Genomic DNA, 13,522 nt, shown 5'->3' with positions numbered 1-13,522 from the left:
AGGGTCTTTTGCTGTTACCACAACTAATGAAAATAAAGCAAAATAAATGACGATTGAAGAATAGGTTAATGAATTGTACGTTGTCGTATGAACTGGTGCCCGTTTAGTTGCACATTTATGGTTTCCTGAAAAACACGACTTAGCTACAATTGCAGCATATATTCATGTGTTCTTAAGTGCGTACGAGGAAATGATTAAGTGGTACACAAATACGATATGTCGCATTTTTTTTGTATTCTTTGCCTGTTTTTTCTTTTTAAACAGGGACACTTTTTTTGGTAGTCAGCAAGCTCCATGAGTTAAGTGGTCCTGCGCGTTCCCTTGGTCTGCCGATAAGCGACTCGGGGCTTTCTGAGCTTATGTGAGTAAAGCGCACCTTGATCGCCTCCGCAGGAGTCGGGCCGATGCAGCACTGCTCACGGAAGTATAGCTGGAGGTAGCTTTCCTTGAGCCAGTGGATTCGTCCGTCGCAGAGCTGGCGCTGCTGCTTGAGCATGGACACCAGCCGGCGCAGGCTGTCATACCATATCACGGATAGAAAGTTCGGCAGGATGAACTCCAGCACACGGTTCTCGGACAGGCCAACGCCGAACTTGAACCGCAACAGGTTCTGGTCGCTGAACGAGTCTTCGAGGCCGTGCCGTTTCGCCACGGCCGCGACCTCGATTGAGCTGCGGCACAACACTATTTCCTTGACGATGTTGAGGTCGAGGAAGCCCTCTTCGAGGCCGGCAAGGTAGGACTCGCCCGTGTCATACTTCTGGCTTAACCCGACCGGCACGTTCTCCTCGATGTTGACGCTAAGCGCGTAGTCCTGCGGTCCGGAGCCCCGGAGCGCGCTCCATGCCGGCTTGCACCAAGTGATGGTGGCGTTGCTGCGCTCGAGGCGCACGTAACAGAGCGAGGAACGAGAGCCGTCTTCCTCCCAGTGAACCATGGTGCAGCCGTGGTGCAGAATCTGCAGCTGGTGGAAGTCCACTCGGTCCACAGTGAGCGGAACCATGCTGATGTGGTGGTCGTTGGCCAGCTCCTGTATCGGAATGTACGCTTCCGGGTCTTGCAGGTACAGGCTGTCGTCCTCCTTGCAGTTGGTCTCCTCACGCCTGCGAGTGCGGCTGCCGGTCAGTGATAAAACTCTTTTCATGACTCCCGTTTAAGGGACGTCAAACGGTGTGAAGGATTTGGGCTCCTTAGCACCCGCATTCGAAGGGAGCGCTTTAAATATAGTTGCATATAGTGACTAGATTATAGTGACTGATTATAGTTGTAGGTTTGTCCCCACGCATCCCAACGCCAATAATCTAGTCCCCATTCACGACTATATCTTAACTGATATACGCTGACCCCACTGCAAACAGCGCAACTTATTACGCGAAAATGATCTTGCTACTTGAGCCTTGCTTTAATGTATCTACTGAGAACTTTACGGACAGTCTTTAGAGAGATGTCAAGTTATGACATATCGTACTCCACATACCAACAAAGCAGTTTATTTCCTGACTCCTCTCGCTGGATTGTAAGCCGAGGAAAATTGTACGGCTACAATAACTACGGGAACAAATGACTTCAAAGAAACAAATTCAAACTGACAATGTTCAGGAAAACACTGAACACAGGGCTAACGTATATAGAAGTACCGCTTGGCAACAGCCATGTACTCATTAGCGTGCTGAAGCGTCAAGTTGAAGCAATAACAAGGTTTCTTTGTCCTCCGAAAAAGTAGGCAATTGAAAGAAAGACTGAAGTAATGGGATGGATGAACATCTTGCTCTCACCTGACTTCTTTGCTGTTGATGGCGACCTGAGCGAGGGCGTGTTCCCTGCACTTGTAGTGATGATGGAATGCTTTGATGTCGTCGAGGACACGATGTGCCTGGTGAATCTTCTCGACATTAATGATTCCCCCTACTCCGATGCGGGTCATGAAATGATCTTCACCATGGAAATCGGACACAAACTGGAACGAAAAGAAAAGAAACTGCTTAACCAGGAAGCCTGTAGTCCCAATAACGCCTCTTTATGCTATAGCATCATCTGATAATTCAATTTCGTTATGCGAGGTTATATAAACAAGCCATTATCCTTGATATGATCTCTACCCTTTATTGTTTAGGAGGTGTTGACGCTTTTAAATGACGCCGAATACTCATTTTCACATAGCACGAGAAATAATGTAGGTCACAGGCATGAAGAAAAGTCAACACAACGCCTTGTCACACAAAAGCGAAACATGTTTACACGAAGGCAGTTGAAGCCAGGAACGAAATTGTACAAGGTCAAATTAAACGCATAGACTGACCTTGCACTACATTACAAATGCTCCTCTCAATAATTATCGAGAATATCGCTCGCTTCTAGAAATCTCTTGAACGCCATAAATTTTTTACTTCACTATGAATGTGCTATCTATGAAGCCATGGAATCTTCCTGACACTGAAGGGTCTGCGGTCTAATGGCATTAACTCTCGTAACAAACGTTGTCTCTCTGTATCGTGTCACGGACATTTTAGTAGAAGATACTGTACAGTCGTAAGGAATATGAGAGGGAACACCGACATCGTGTTTAATCAACGATTATTTGTAATCTACCCATATGAATGTGACGCACTGAACTGCAAGAGATGTCTTTCCGCTTGATCATTTAGCGTTATGAACGCTTTTGTGCTTGCCTAGCGTGTTTAGCCGCTATGAACATTAAAATGTAATTGCGGTGTTCCCTGTCACATTGCTCACGACTGTACATCATCATCCACGAGGCCACAGGTGCATTGTCGACCACCAGTTTTTGAAATGTTGTGCACAAAAGCGTTCGATGAACGTTCCACCCAAGAAAATATGATATACTTTTGTACATATTGGCTTACTTACGAGAGGGACAGGTTCATACATTCACGTAATGAGCTTTCGAAGATAGTAGTGAAACAAGGGTGCCATTCACAAAGCAGTGCTGTTTGCCACTGTCATACCGTCTTCGTTGATATATTTAACATCACGACTGGCAAGTGTCTGCTATTACCCTAAAATTTTCGTAAATGTAAGTATTAGTCAATATTCACGTTGTAAGGAACATATTTCCGAGAATAACCAATCGATGACAAACAGCTGTTACAAACGCGAACGTGCGTAAATAGTGCATGCTCGTAAAGCAACTACTCTAATAAAGCAACTAGTCTAAGCAACTAGTAAGCTACTAGTCTAATAAAGGACGGCTGCGGTGAACGCATGTGCAATACTCCAAATACTGCTCAGAATATTCCCAGGAAATGACGCGAATACTTGTCAATCGTTTTCCAATCAATGTGCACGCTTACCGTTGCTTTTCAATATCTGTTATTTAACGTGTCTTTTAAATTGCCTCTCTCAGTTGCAGAGCAAACGAATGAGCCATTTAATAACGCCAGTGCTTCGCTCGGGCACCGGCTCCTCCAAGCGCGACCGTCGCGAGCAAGGTGACAAGTTGGCCCAGCTCATCGGCGGGCATGCATGGCTGCGTGGCCGACGCATACAATGGAGCCTTCACTCGCGTCGGTTAACGGCTCTTATAACGGCACCGGGAAGCACGGCGTTTCGCCGAAGCCGTAGCGCGTCGCCTGCCGAAGGAGAGAAGAAGGAACGACGGAGGCAGCCACCCTCCTTGCACGTCACACTATATACGCCGCCAGACGGCCAGTTCCACAGCATGGTCGCGGAAGCTGTGCGAGACGCGCAAACAGCCGGGAAGATAAACAGAAAAGCACGCGACTGACAGACAAAACAAACGAAATGGGGATGTAAATACACAAAGCGCTACCAGACGCAAAAAAGCATACTTATCGATAAACAAAGCAAAACCCGCGAAGACACAACGGTCAAATAGAGAGAGGAAAAAAAAAAACAGTTTGGAGAACATCTAACAGCGGAATTCCGAGCGCAACACGCTAGCATACATTAACAACATTGCGAGTTCACAATAGAAGAAACCAAATAACGAAAGAACACGAAACCACGAATTCTGGTACGTTCCACGACCACGCACAAATAATAGAATCTAAGCACTAAGATACGCTTTCCCTTCGACTATAAAAAACCATAGTCTAAATGATTTGTCTCAGATTGAAAACGCCTCTTACGAAAATCTTAAATATTTTTGTAATTTCTTTTCTGTAATGCCTAGTCATCGGAGTTGTTGTTTTGTTTTGGATCTCAGTACCGTTGTTATTGTAATAACAGTATGTAGCGTGTTGTTATATAATTGTGTTGAGTTATCTGCTCTTCATGGCATTGGCCGATGTCCTTTGGGGGAGATGGGAGGCGCGTCAGGCCGCGATACCGTGACTTCCTTTCCGCATCTCCTCAGCCATGTGATCGGCACTTACCACGTGTCTGGAACAAATAAGTGGAAGTGAAATGTCCACGTAGAAACGAATGAGAGATAAGCAGACATACCGGCGCGCAGAAATGTGCAAGAGTATTCAATCGTAAGCGGGAAGAAACAGCGTTGTACGCGCGGACAGAGCGAACGGAAGCGACGGTAGTTTAGCGGGGACGTTTCAAGGAACGACCGTCTCGCCGGACATTTCTTGACGATGTGCCATCGCACGCGAAGCAGAAAAATCGCCCTATCTCACTGCATTCTTATTTTTTGTTCTCCACGCTCACCGCTCTGCACGCGGGTTTGTTGTCGATTTCCTTCGCTCCTTTCTACAAGCACTACGGTCGAAAGCATAACAAACACAACCGCAAGAACACATCACTTTTGCACAGTGTACCGCCAAACCAGCAAGCATTCCTTGCCCTAATGTTTGCCGTTGTTCGCCAGCGGGTGCGAGAGCTGGTTCTAGGTACGGGAGGAAAGAGATAACAAAAATCAGCCGAACCGCACGAACAGTGGCCGAAGACCGATTACCATAAAGACAACGAGTGGTGGTGGCACCCGGCATTCGCGCATCATTCTGCATGGACTTCTTTTTTTTTTTTTTTTGCCGACATTTCCACACGACCTCCAACAAAGGAGCAAGGGCACGAAGAATGCTCGCACCCGTGTACACGCTTTGGGCGAGACATCGCTGTCGACAGGCGTCTCGACGGTTACGTAGTCCTCAGTTCGCTGGCTCGGAAGAAAGGCAAGGTGGAGCACAAAGGAGGCGGCGATATAATGAACGCGCACAAGTCGCTGACGTTCCCATTAACGCTGAAACCTTCCCTGCGCTCACTTGCCCGAATAATTATTTGACATGGCTGAAACTGACACGCATAGCACAAAATACTACCGCGAATGCTATTTACCTACAAACGTAAATGAGAAAAGCGAGATATCATTGGTGTAGATGGAATCCTACAATTGAAATAATTCCGTCGATGCGAAGCCAGCCTGACAATAGTTAGGCTTGCCCTAAAGCACATATACTCTCTAAGAAAAAAAAATAGAGTATGTGTTACTCTTTTCGGTGAGTCCTACGTGCTTACCACGTATATGAATCTCTTTAAAGAGACGCGTTAACCCTCTTTTGAGTCCCACGACTCTCCAACGAGAGTATGATGACCTTATAAGAGAGTTCGCGTGTCTCATTAAAGAGAGTCATATAGCGGCAAGAAAAAAAGTAAAAAAAAAAAAACTCACAAGAAATAGTCAAAGGACCTTTTTTTATTAGAGTGTAGAAAAGAAATTAGAGAAGAAATGCGTTGTACTGCTACTGAAGCTCGTATGTCTCAAACCCTATGAGTGATGCCCACAGTGGAAAGCTATGGATCAATTTCGGCCACTTGTACCGTATTTTGATGCGCATGTCACCTTCGCCCCAGTGCAGCCGCTGTGGCTGGAAGTAGCGATCTCAAACTCAGCAACAGAGATCTTTAGGCAGATATTTTCGCCGGTGTTCGTATAAGCACTGTCATGCTGCTCTGCATGGGGATGAAGAAATGCGAGGGAGAGTAGAATAAAGAAAAAAGAAACCTACTCGAAAGCTTTAACATAGGCTATGTTCATGATATAGAAAGCCCTATATTTTTCGACACACTCTTATAAGTGAATATCATTATCATGTTTACTCGGCAACAGAGCATCAGTAATCACTCAAGTAAAGCTGCCATGGGCTAGTAGTCCCTGGCAGCGCGAATAACACCATGAAATATTCACTCAGCCACCCTTGAGACGGAAAACATTCGAGTGTTATATAGTCAGATAATTGCAAATGCTGCCAGAACTGCAGTCTTTCACAGCGCTGCCTCTGGCAACATATTGCACGCATAAAATCGAGCATATCCTCAATCTTATACCACCAAACTATATCAAATTTTGCATGCATGATAGCGAACATGCATGATGGCGATTGATGAGAAGGTCAATGGAGGGGCCCGATTTCGGTCTGTCACAACCCGTGGCCACAACTACATGAAGTCAATAGATAATGAAGTAAAGAAAACCCGGCAAATTATTTGTTGCTTTAAGTGAATTTTAGAAATGACATGGCAAAGGCAAAGTTTCCGTCGGACATTAGGGGGACAAGATAACAAACGCCTCGGCGATGTAACGTCAGATGGCATACGAGCGACCCTGAATGAACATGGACCCTTGCTGCGACGAACAACAGCTCCGGATTGACATAGTGATTGACAGCGCTTGGTCCTGTCTGTTCTTTCTGTGTCGTCGTTTTTCGCGCTGTTTTGCAGTCATGAAGCCATACCAAAAAGCTCAGACCCATACCCTTTTAAATTGACAAAGTGATTTGCACGATACACCGGCTCATAAGGATCGACGCTGATCAAATGCGATGGCAAATACGGTATTAACGAAAACGACAACCAGCAAATGGCGACAACTTCATGAAGACGACAAGCCTTTGAAGAAGCCTATTGAATGTTTCGAGAGCGTTGTTCAAAAAGCAGCTCGCATAGCGCTAGACGGGTTGGTTAGGACAGGTGCTTCACATTTAGAAAAAAAGAAAGCTGTTGCTCAATTGGGCTCTCGAATTTGCATACGAACGGCGTATAGAACAGGTTTTAAGATAGTTGGGCGCAGGGTCGAAACGTGGTTGTGGACGGGCTCGAATGAAGGCGCTATAGCCATGCGACCAAAGGAAATAATATTCCGTGAACCCGGCCTCGTTAGCGACACCAAGGAGCGTTCATAACAGCGTTCCATTCTCTCGGCACGAATACATTTATTTTATGGGCGGAACAAGGCGTAAGCGGTTATGATGCAGCGCGTCAAGTTGGCCCCTGGTGTGGCGCGTGGGCGCCGGAAGAAGTGGTTGAGCGACGAGACGCGCGCTTTGTGAGTGACACATCACCGTGGTTACAATACAATCTGCTAACATGCGGCACGCAGTTCCTCGTTCGATTTCAGTCGGCACATACCGGCACGTTCACGTCACGCGTGCAAGGGGCGATCACCGCGATAGAGGGAGAGCCTAATTAGTAGTGAGGGGGTTGGGGGCTTCTAACAAAAATGACTCAGTACCTACAGCCCCTCGCCTGAATGCCCTGCATGCTCAGGCTGCTAAATATCATCGACACGTACGATGTATTTTTAAGAAAGCCTTCATAAATATTTGAAAGCCATGACCCTACATATGGGCTAGAACTTTACCATTTATACCCCCCCCCCTTTTTATGCCATTGTGCGCTTCGCGCTTATTTGCTCGGTGTGGCCGATAACTAACGAGCGCTTTAACGGGAGTTAGCTGGTGTCATTATTCTCATTATTAAATGCGAAGCATTTCTTAGCGAACCTCTGGCACTTTCAGCGTTTCTATCTACGTATCTATCTATCTATCTATCTATCTATCTATCTATCTAGCCGCCTACGTCTGGGTGCTCTCATAATCGCCTCCTTAACTTGGTGTAGGCCAAAATTTGCATGGGAGGGTAAGAGAATTTGGCGAATATGACTGTCGGGTCATTACATTGATAACGTGAAAATCCGGTCACGTACGTCGTCAAACCCTTTCCACTGGACACGTGTGGCACATACCCGTTTACCACAGGCCGCGGTTTACGGGTATGCGCCACAGGTGATTGACAGTTTATATCTACCCAGGAACGGCGAGACCAGACATTGGTAGGTTAAATGCGAGAGCGTTAAGAAAAACCAACATCGGCAGCGTTGACCGGACGAATGGAAAGAATGAAAATCAGGATCCCAGCAGGAATCGAACCCAAGCATTCTGCGTGGCAGTCAGGTATTCTACCACAGAGCCACGCCAGGTCTATAAACTGGTTTGGAAAAACAGCCTACGCAGGCGTAATATCAATGCAACGCGTCAATTGTGGTTTTGGTGCTTGCTAATTTTACAGAAAATCAATAAACAATACGTGATACTCCTACGATGTGTACTCCTACGATACAGGCATCACATCAGATTAATGTCTGTGGCTCCAGTGTTGGCTCCGCTTTTGTAGCAGTCTAATATACATTACATTTGTATTCCTGTGATTCCGCAAGCTATATTGAAGCATTGCTCGACCCCGGACGAATACATGAATGAAAGTTACGTATGATATCCACATTACCGCACCGTAAAGTGCACTTAGTCCGCCAGAACGACGCAGTGTCCTCTTCATTTCTTACGAGGCGGGGCGATGGCCTCATGCTAACCGAGGATGATGCCAGATTGATTGACAGCCGCTTTGTAGACTAGGCTACGTAGGCCACAAACGCCCAGGTAGTGTACGAATACGACAAGCGCCATCCACTGATGTTGGTCTACGTAGCACCATCCTGGCCTACAAGCCTCGACGGCCTATACCTAACCTACGCGAAAGGTGACTTCGGGTTCCGAGATGTCGCCGGCTCTATCTACAGACAATTTGTCGACAAAATGACCGACGCATCCGTGAATTCCAACAGCTGTACTATACCTCATATACTATACCTCATATCAGCTGTAGTATACCTCACTACACGTGGACCCCTCGTCACCGCGATTACGACCGGATCCTATAACAGGCCATGACCAGCTGCTGGTGCTCGCTGATCACGCAGATAATGAACTTGTTCAAGAACTGTCAAGAAATTGTTCCACACATGCATACGGGCTCGTGAAACGTGCGTGCGTTATCCATCATAAGGGACAAGTATAAGCACTACATATCAGCTTACCGCTTTTGGTGTTGGTAATACCCACTTTGCCGTTGGCAGTGTTACCGAACCGTAAACAGCTGGTTATATAACACATATGCAGCTCTTGAACATATATATGTGCGTATGAAATTTATACAGATCTATAGCGTCATTTTGTAACTTGTCGCTCAGTAAAAAAATTACGCCACAGTCACCTTCCCGCCGCATGCTTCGCATAACACCGACTCCCACGGTACATGGGATCTGCCGAATTTTTTTTAGAGCTTTCTTTTTTTCTACTTCTGTAACTTTCGTATACGAACCTTTTTCGGTCCTCCTCCTAATTTATTAGCTATGGCAATAATTTTGTCCAAATGACCGCAAAATTTCGGGATAGAATGGCACGTTGCGCGAACCATTCCGATGAAGAAAACAAGATATGTTTACTTGCTTCGCGCTGGCGTGCGCAGGCTGGCATCGATCTCCGAAAGCTCAGCATGTATATGGTACAACACGGTTTAGAGACGTGAATTTAGCCACGCGCATGAACACGTTTCACTTTCATTGAGCAATGCAAGAAAGATGAAGTTCAGCCTTTGTTGCATGCGCATACACATGCAGTGACGAAAGGATGAAGCAGATGCACACTTACCTCGATTTTCTTGGCTTTTTCGGAAGGCAACACGACGAGGCTAGGCATGCCTTGGAGAATGGCGCGCAGGTCTCGAAGGAAAGTGCCGAAGAAGGGAATGACCTTGGAGTGTGGGATGTTGAGCGCCCTCTCCACGGCAGCCCGGTACTCTTCTGAAGGCTCCGGATTCAGCAAAGCCTGGCTGAGGAACTCCAGCACCGGAAGCTGGTCCTTGTCGGACAGCGACAGCCAGAAGGGCTTCAGCTTCTCGGACCTGCGCGGTACAACTCGCCGGTGGCCCATCCGCAGAAGAATGCCCGTGCGCTCGTGACGTAACGCGTGTGACGTAAGCAGGCGCGGACAAAACGCGTGTGCCCCCTTGTATAAATCAAAGAGGGAAAAAGAAAACACCCAATGGGGTCTCACGAACTGTTTGGCTCCTGTTTTGAGTGTCTGGTTACCTCCTGCATGCCGACCATGGTTCGCACAGAAATGAGGAAAATAACGCGCCATTTGTCTTTCTTTATGTAAGTGGTGCGGGCACGTTTGTTTCTGAGAACGAAGAGATGAGAGATGAGGAAGCTAAATACACTTTTTCGCAGAGGTTCCCGTGATGAGCTGCACTTTACGTGCTTCAGGACTGCGTGAAGTTGATCTTTGAAAACAAATGTTTTGTCATGCCCTGCGGCAAAACATGGTTGAGATTGCCAAAGAAAGAGCAGCAGGAGGCACGGGCGTCGACAACTAAAGTCGCATTCACTGCTTTCCCACGACGCAAAATATACACGAGATAAAGGAACTAAGACAGTGCGCGCCACTGAAAGGATAAAGAGCCTTGAGCCCTGGCCGCCTTAGTTCGGCATGTCTTCAAACTTTCGCCATTTCTTTGCAATGTGACAGGTGGCCCTTTGTAATTGACTGAAACACATCGTGACTTCGCACACGGCTATACATTTACGCAGTTAATGTCGGTGACCGCATCATCACCGAAGTGGAGCGCATAAAGGCCGTAGTATACTTGCATTTAGATCAAGGAGTGTCCAACAAGAAAGTGATAAATTAATCTGGGCCCTGTCTACTACAACGTATTTCATAACGTGGATAGCGCTTTGGGAAGCAGAACGTGATTAATGGCTAAAACAGAATTGATATCCGTCAAGTGTCACGCCAGACGCCGCCTATCAGGTGATCTCATCGTCAACGTTGCCTCACGTGAAATGCATGCAACTATTGCTTTTTTCGTGCTGCGCCGCTGGTTTGTAACGCGAATGATTAACCAAAGAAAGCAGATATTGTAATGTAAGTAAATTATACTAGCAAAACGAGAATGCGAGAAAGAAAAAATAAGGCATAAATTTAGTATCTAAGCGTATAGTGCCAGCCAAGTCTACCACACCCGCTGCGTTTACATGCATCAAGCGGGACGGCCCATTCAACGCGCCCCTTGCAGGCGGTTCGATCGAGCTTTAATTTCAAAACCTATCCTTCCTATCTTTTACACTAGCCTGAGGACCGCATGTCCCGCTCGACAAGCCAACTGAACGCAACTATATCGGGTTGGTACGAACCTAGCCTCGGAGGATGGGTAAAGAGTAAGATACCTGTTCTTCACTCTCTACCTACAACGTTGAAACGCCGTTGAACACGCTGCGCACACTTATTTCGAACTAAGCGCTGTAGTTTCATTGACACGAACAAAAGGGGATACGAATGGAGCTGGACGCAGCTGGAAAATTACATGGCAAACTTGCTGGAACGCACTTATACTTCAGTTTATAGACTAACGTCCAGTGCTATAATGACGGTATTTTGTTTAGAAAATAGAACATAAACGACAGTTAGAGGAGGGGCAGTTCACCAGGGGCAATTCTTGGCGCATTTCAAAAGGTTACAATAGGTCGACGCCTTTCCTGTGGTCTTTTTTTTTTTCTGGCCACTGCGCCGATCGGGTTGGCGCCCTCAGCGATTTGCCCATCCACCACGTGTTGTTATATGCTAACATACCAACTTTTACTCTGTTAGAATGAACAGGGCCTCGGTAATCACACAAAGAAAGTTCCTAAACGAGTACTGACACGAATTTTCGAAATTTTCGTATCGTTGCTCTAAGTAAAAGCACTAGCGTCGAGAACCCTAAAAAGAGCACCGTGGTGCCTCTGAACGCTTTGAATATATTCCTAATACCGCTATCCTAAAAACGCTTTCGGTTTCGATATCGAGGAGGCGGTTTCACAGCGACGTATCAACATGGCTTGTTCGCGCTGCCAGGAACTGGACAGAATCAAGCCATGTATTCGCACCAACTAGCCCCCATAGCCGCTTTACTTGACGTATCAACACAGTATGACGTAGGTCAAAGTCACGTGGGGGCCGCAACTCGTTGCGTACTAGCACAACTCTGTCGTCTGCTGTCAGTTGCACGTGGTGCACGCAGGGTGTCGGAACGAAATGTTTTTCGTTTCGGTTTTAGTTACGTTCCGCCGCAAAAAGTTCCGTTCCGTTTCTGTTCCGAAACGAAAAAAAAATGTTCCGTAGCGGTTCGTAACGGTTTTTTTATGCAAAAATTTGAAGTTAAGGTAATCGTAAAAAACACTGCATCTGTGATATAGTTACTTGCCCTCCTCTTAATTAAGAAAGTGGGACAGGGGTAAAACACGTTCCTTCCGCGTTCTTCAGAGGAGTGGAAGAAACTGTATCACGAATTCCTACCAACTAGCACAAACCAGTACTATACCCTTCAAAGTCATAGTATTTATTTTCTCAAAAGTCAATTACGATTTTTTTAGCGGGCTCAATGCTTTGTGTCAAGGGAGTGAGCACGATCTCAAAATCAGCACGTCATTGAGTGCATCTGTGCGAGACCGCTGATCTGATAAAAAAAATTCGCCAGGCCTGCGCGGAATACGCAGCACAGTCACAGCGTAAGCTTGAACAGCGGCCTTTCAAGAGCCGTTCTATACTCTCTTGGGGAAACTAATACAAGTACACATGCAACAACCCACTACGCCATAAATCATGATAATTTTTCTGTTGTATCGAAGCACCCACTATGCCATTTTTCCGTATTCTTCAGAGAATCGTGGTACCTTACACATCTGTGGGGCATTATGTGCACTTTGTGCTATGGCTAATGACGATGAAGAATTATGGCTGAGCCCTTTGTAACGGGTTGAAAGCATTCAACGACTGACTCCTTGCGCAATTCAATTTGTGTGACGTCGGGTTGCTATTTTACTCTTCTGCCACGCTATGTAACATATGCTAACACGATTCCTTGGCCGACATGACGCCTGTATAGAGTATTTTTGCGGAGAAGTTACAAGCACCAGCGTGACACTGTGGTGGAATGCTCGACTGCCACGCACAGGGCGCGGGTTAAAATCCCATCCGATCCTAGAAATTTGTTTCTCATTTCATTTTTTCTTATTTCACGCGATAGCGGTTACGGAGACCGGCGGCGGCGGCGGACAACTATGGCGCCAAAATCGGCTGTTGTGATCTCATAACAGCTTTCGCTGTAACAAACTTCGGTGCCGAAAATGCCCTCTCCAAGCTGGCCTCCGTGACAGGCGCGCAAAAGTCCACTTGTGTTATATAAACATCTCTGGTTGCCGCTGTTTTCGATTTCCGCACAATTTCAACATATCTTTGCTTTGGAATTCCTGCCTGAGGTACGCGCTAACTCAGTACTCTGAGATGTGCATAAGTGCTCACGTTGCATGACCTCAGTTGTTCCGGATTGCCAAGTTTTCTCGTGAACCGAAAAACGATTAAAAAAATTTCGGTTTCACTCCGGAACGAAATAATATACAGTAAAACCTTGGTGATACGAATATCGCGGGGTTACCAAA

The 13,522-nt window shown here is 46.4% G+C and overlaps 1 protein-coding gene across 1 annotated transcript in view; it reads right to left on the bottom strand.

Annotated features, from left to right (window-relative positions):
* LOC119379154 (1-phosphatidylinositol 4,5-bisphosphate phosphodiesterase epsilon-1) overlaps nt 1-13,522 on the bottom strand; it is a 187,872-nt gene that overhangs the window by 59,535 nt on the left and 114,815 nt on the right. Inside the window, exons 11-13 of the mRNA XM_037648352.2 lie at nt 9,693-9,945; nt 1,776-1,957; nt 377-1,103 (exon numbers count right to left, since the gene is read on the bottom strand). Coding sequence (XP_037504280.1) covers nt 377-1,103; nt 1,776-1,957; nt 9,693-9,945 — 1,162 coding nt within the window. The remainder of the gene's footprint in view (nt 1-376; nt 1,104-1,775; nt 1,958-9,692; nt 9,946-13,522) is intronic.

The sequence above is a fragment of the Rhipicephalus sanguineus genome, chromosome 1 (genome assembly GCF_013339695.2).
Source record: "Rhipicephalus sanguineus isolate Rsan-2018 chromosome 1, BIME_Rsan_1.4, whole genome shotgun sequence".
Taxonomy (NCBI): domain Eukaryota; kingdom Metazoa; phylum Arthropoda; class Arachnida; order Ixodida; family Ixodidae; genus Rhipicephalus; species Rhipicephalus sanguineus.
The sequence above is the reverse complement of the archived record's forward strand: the minus strand, read 5'-3'. Positions and strand labels throughout refer to the sequence as shown.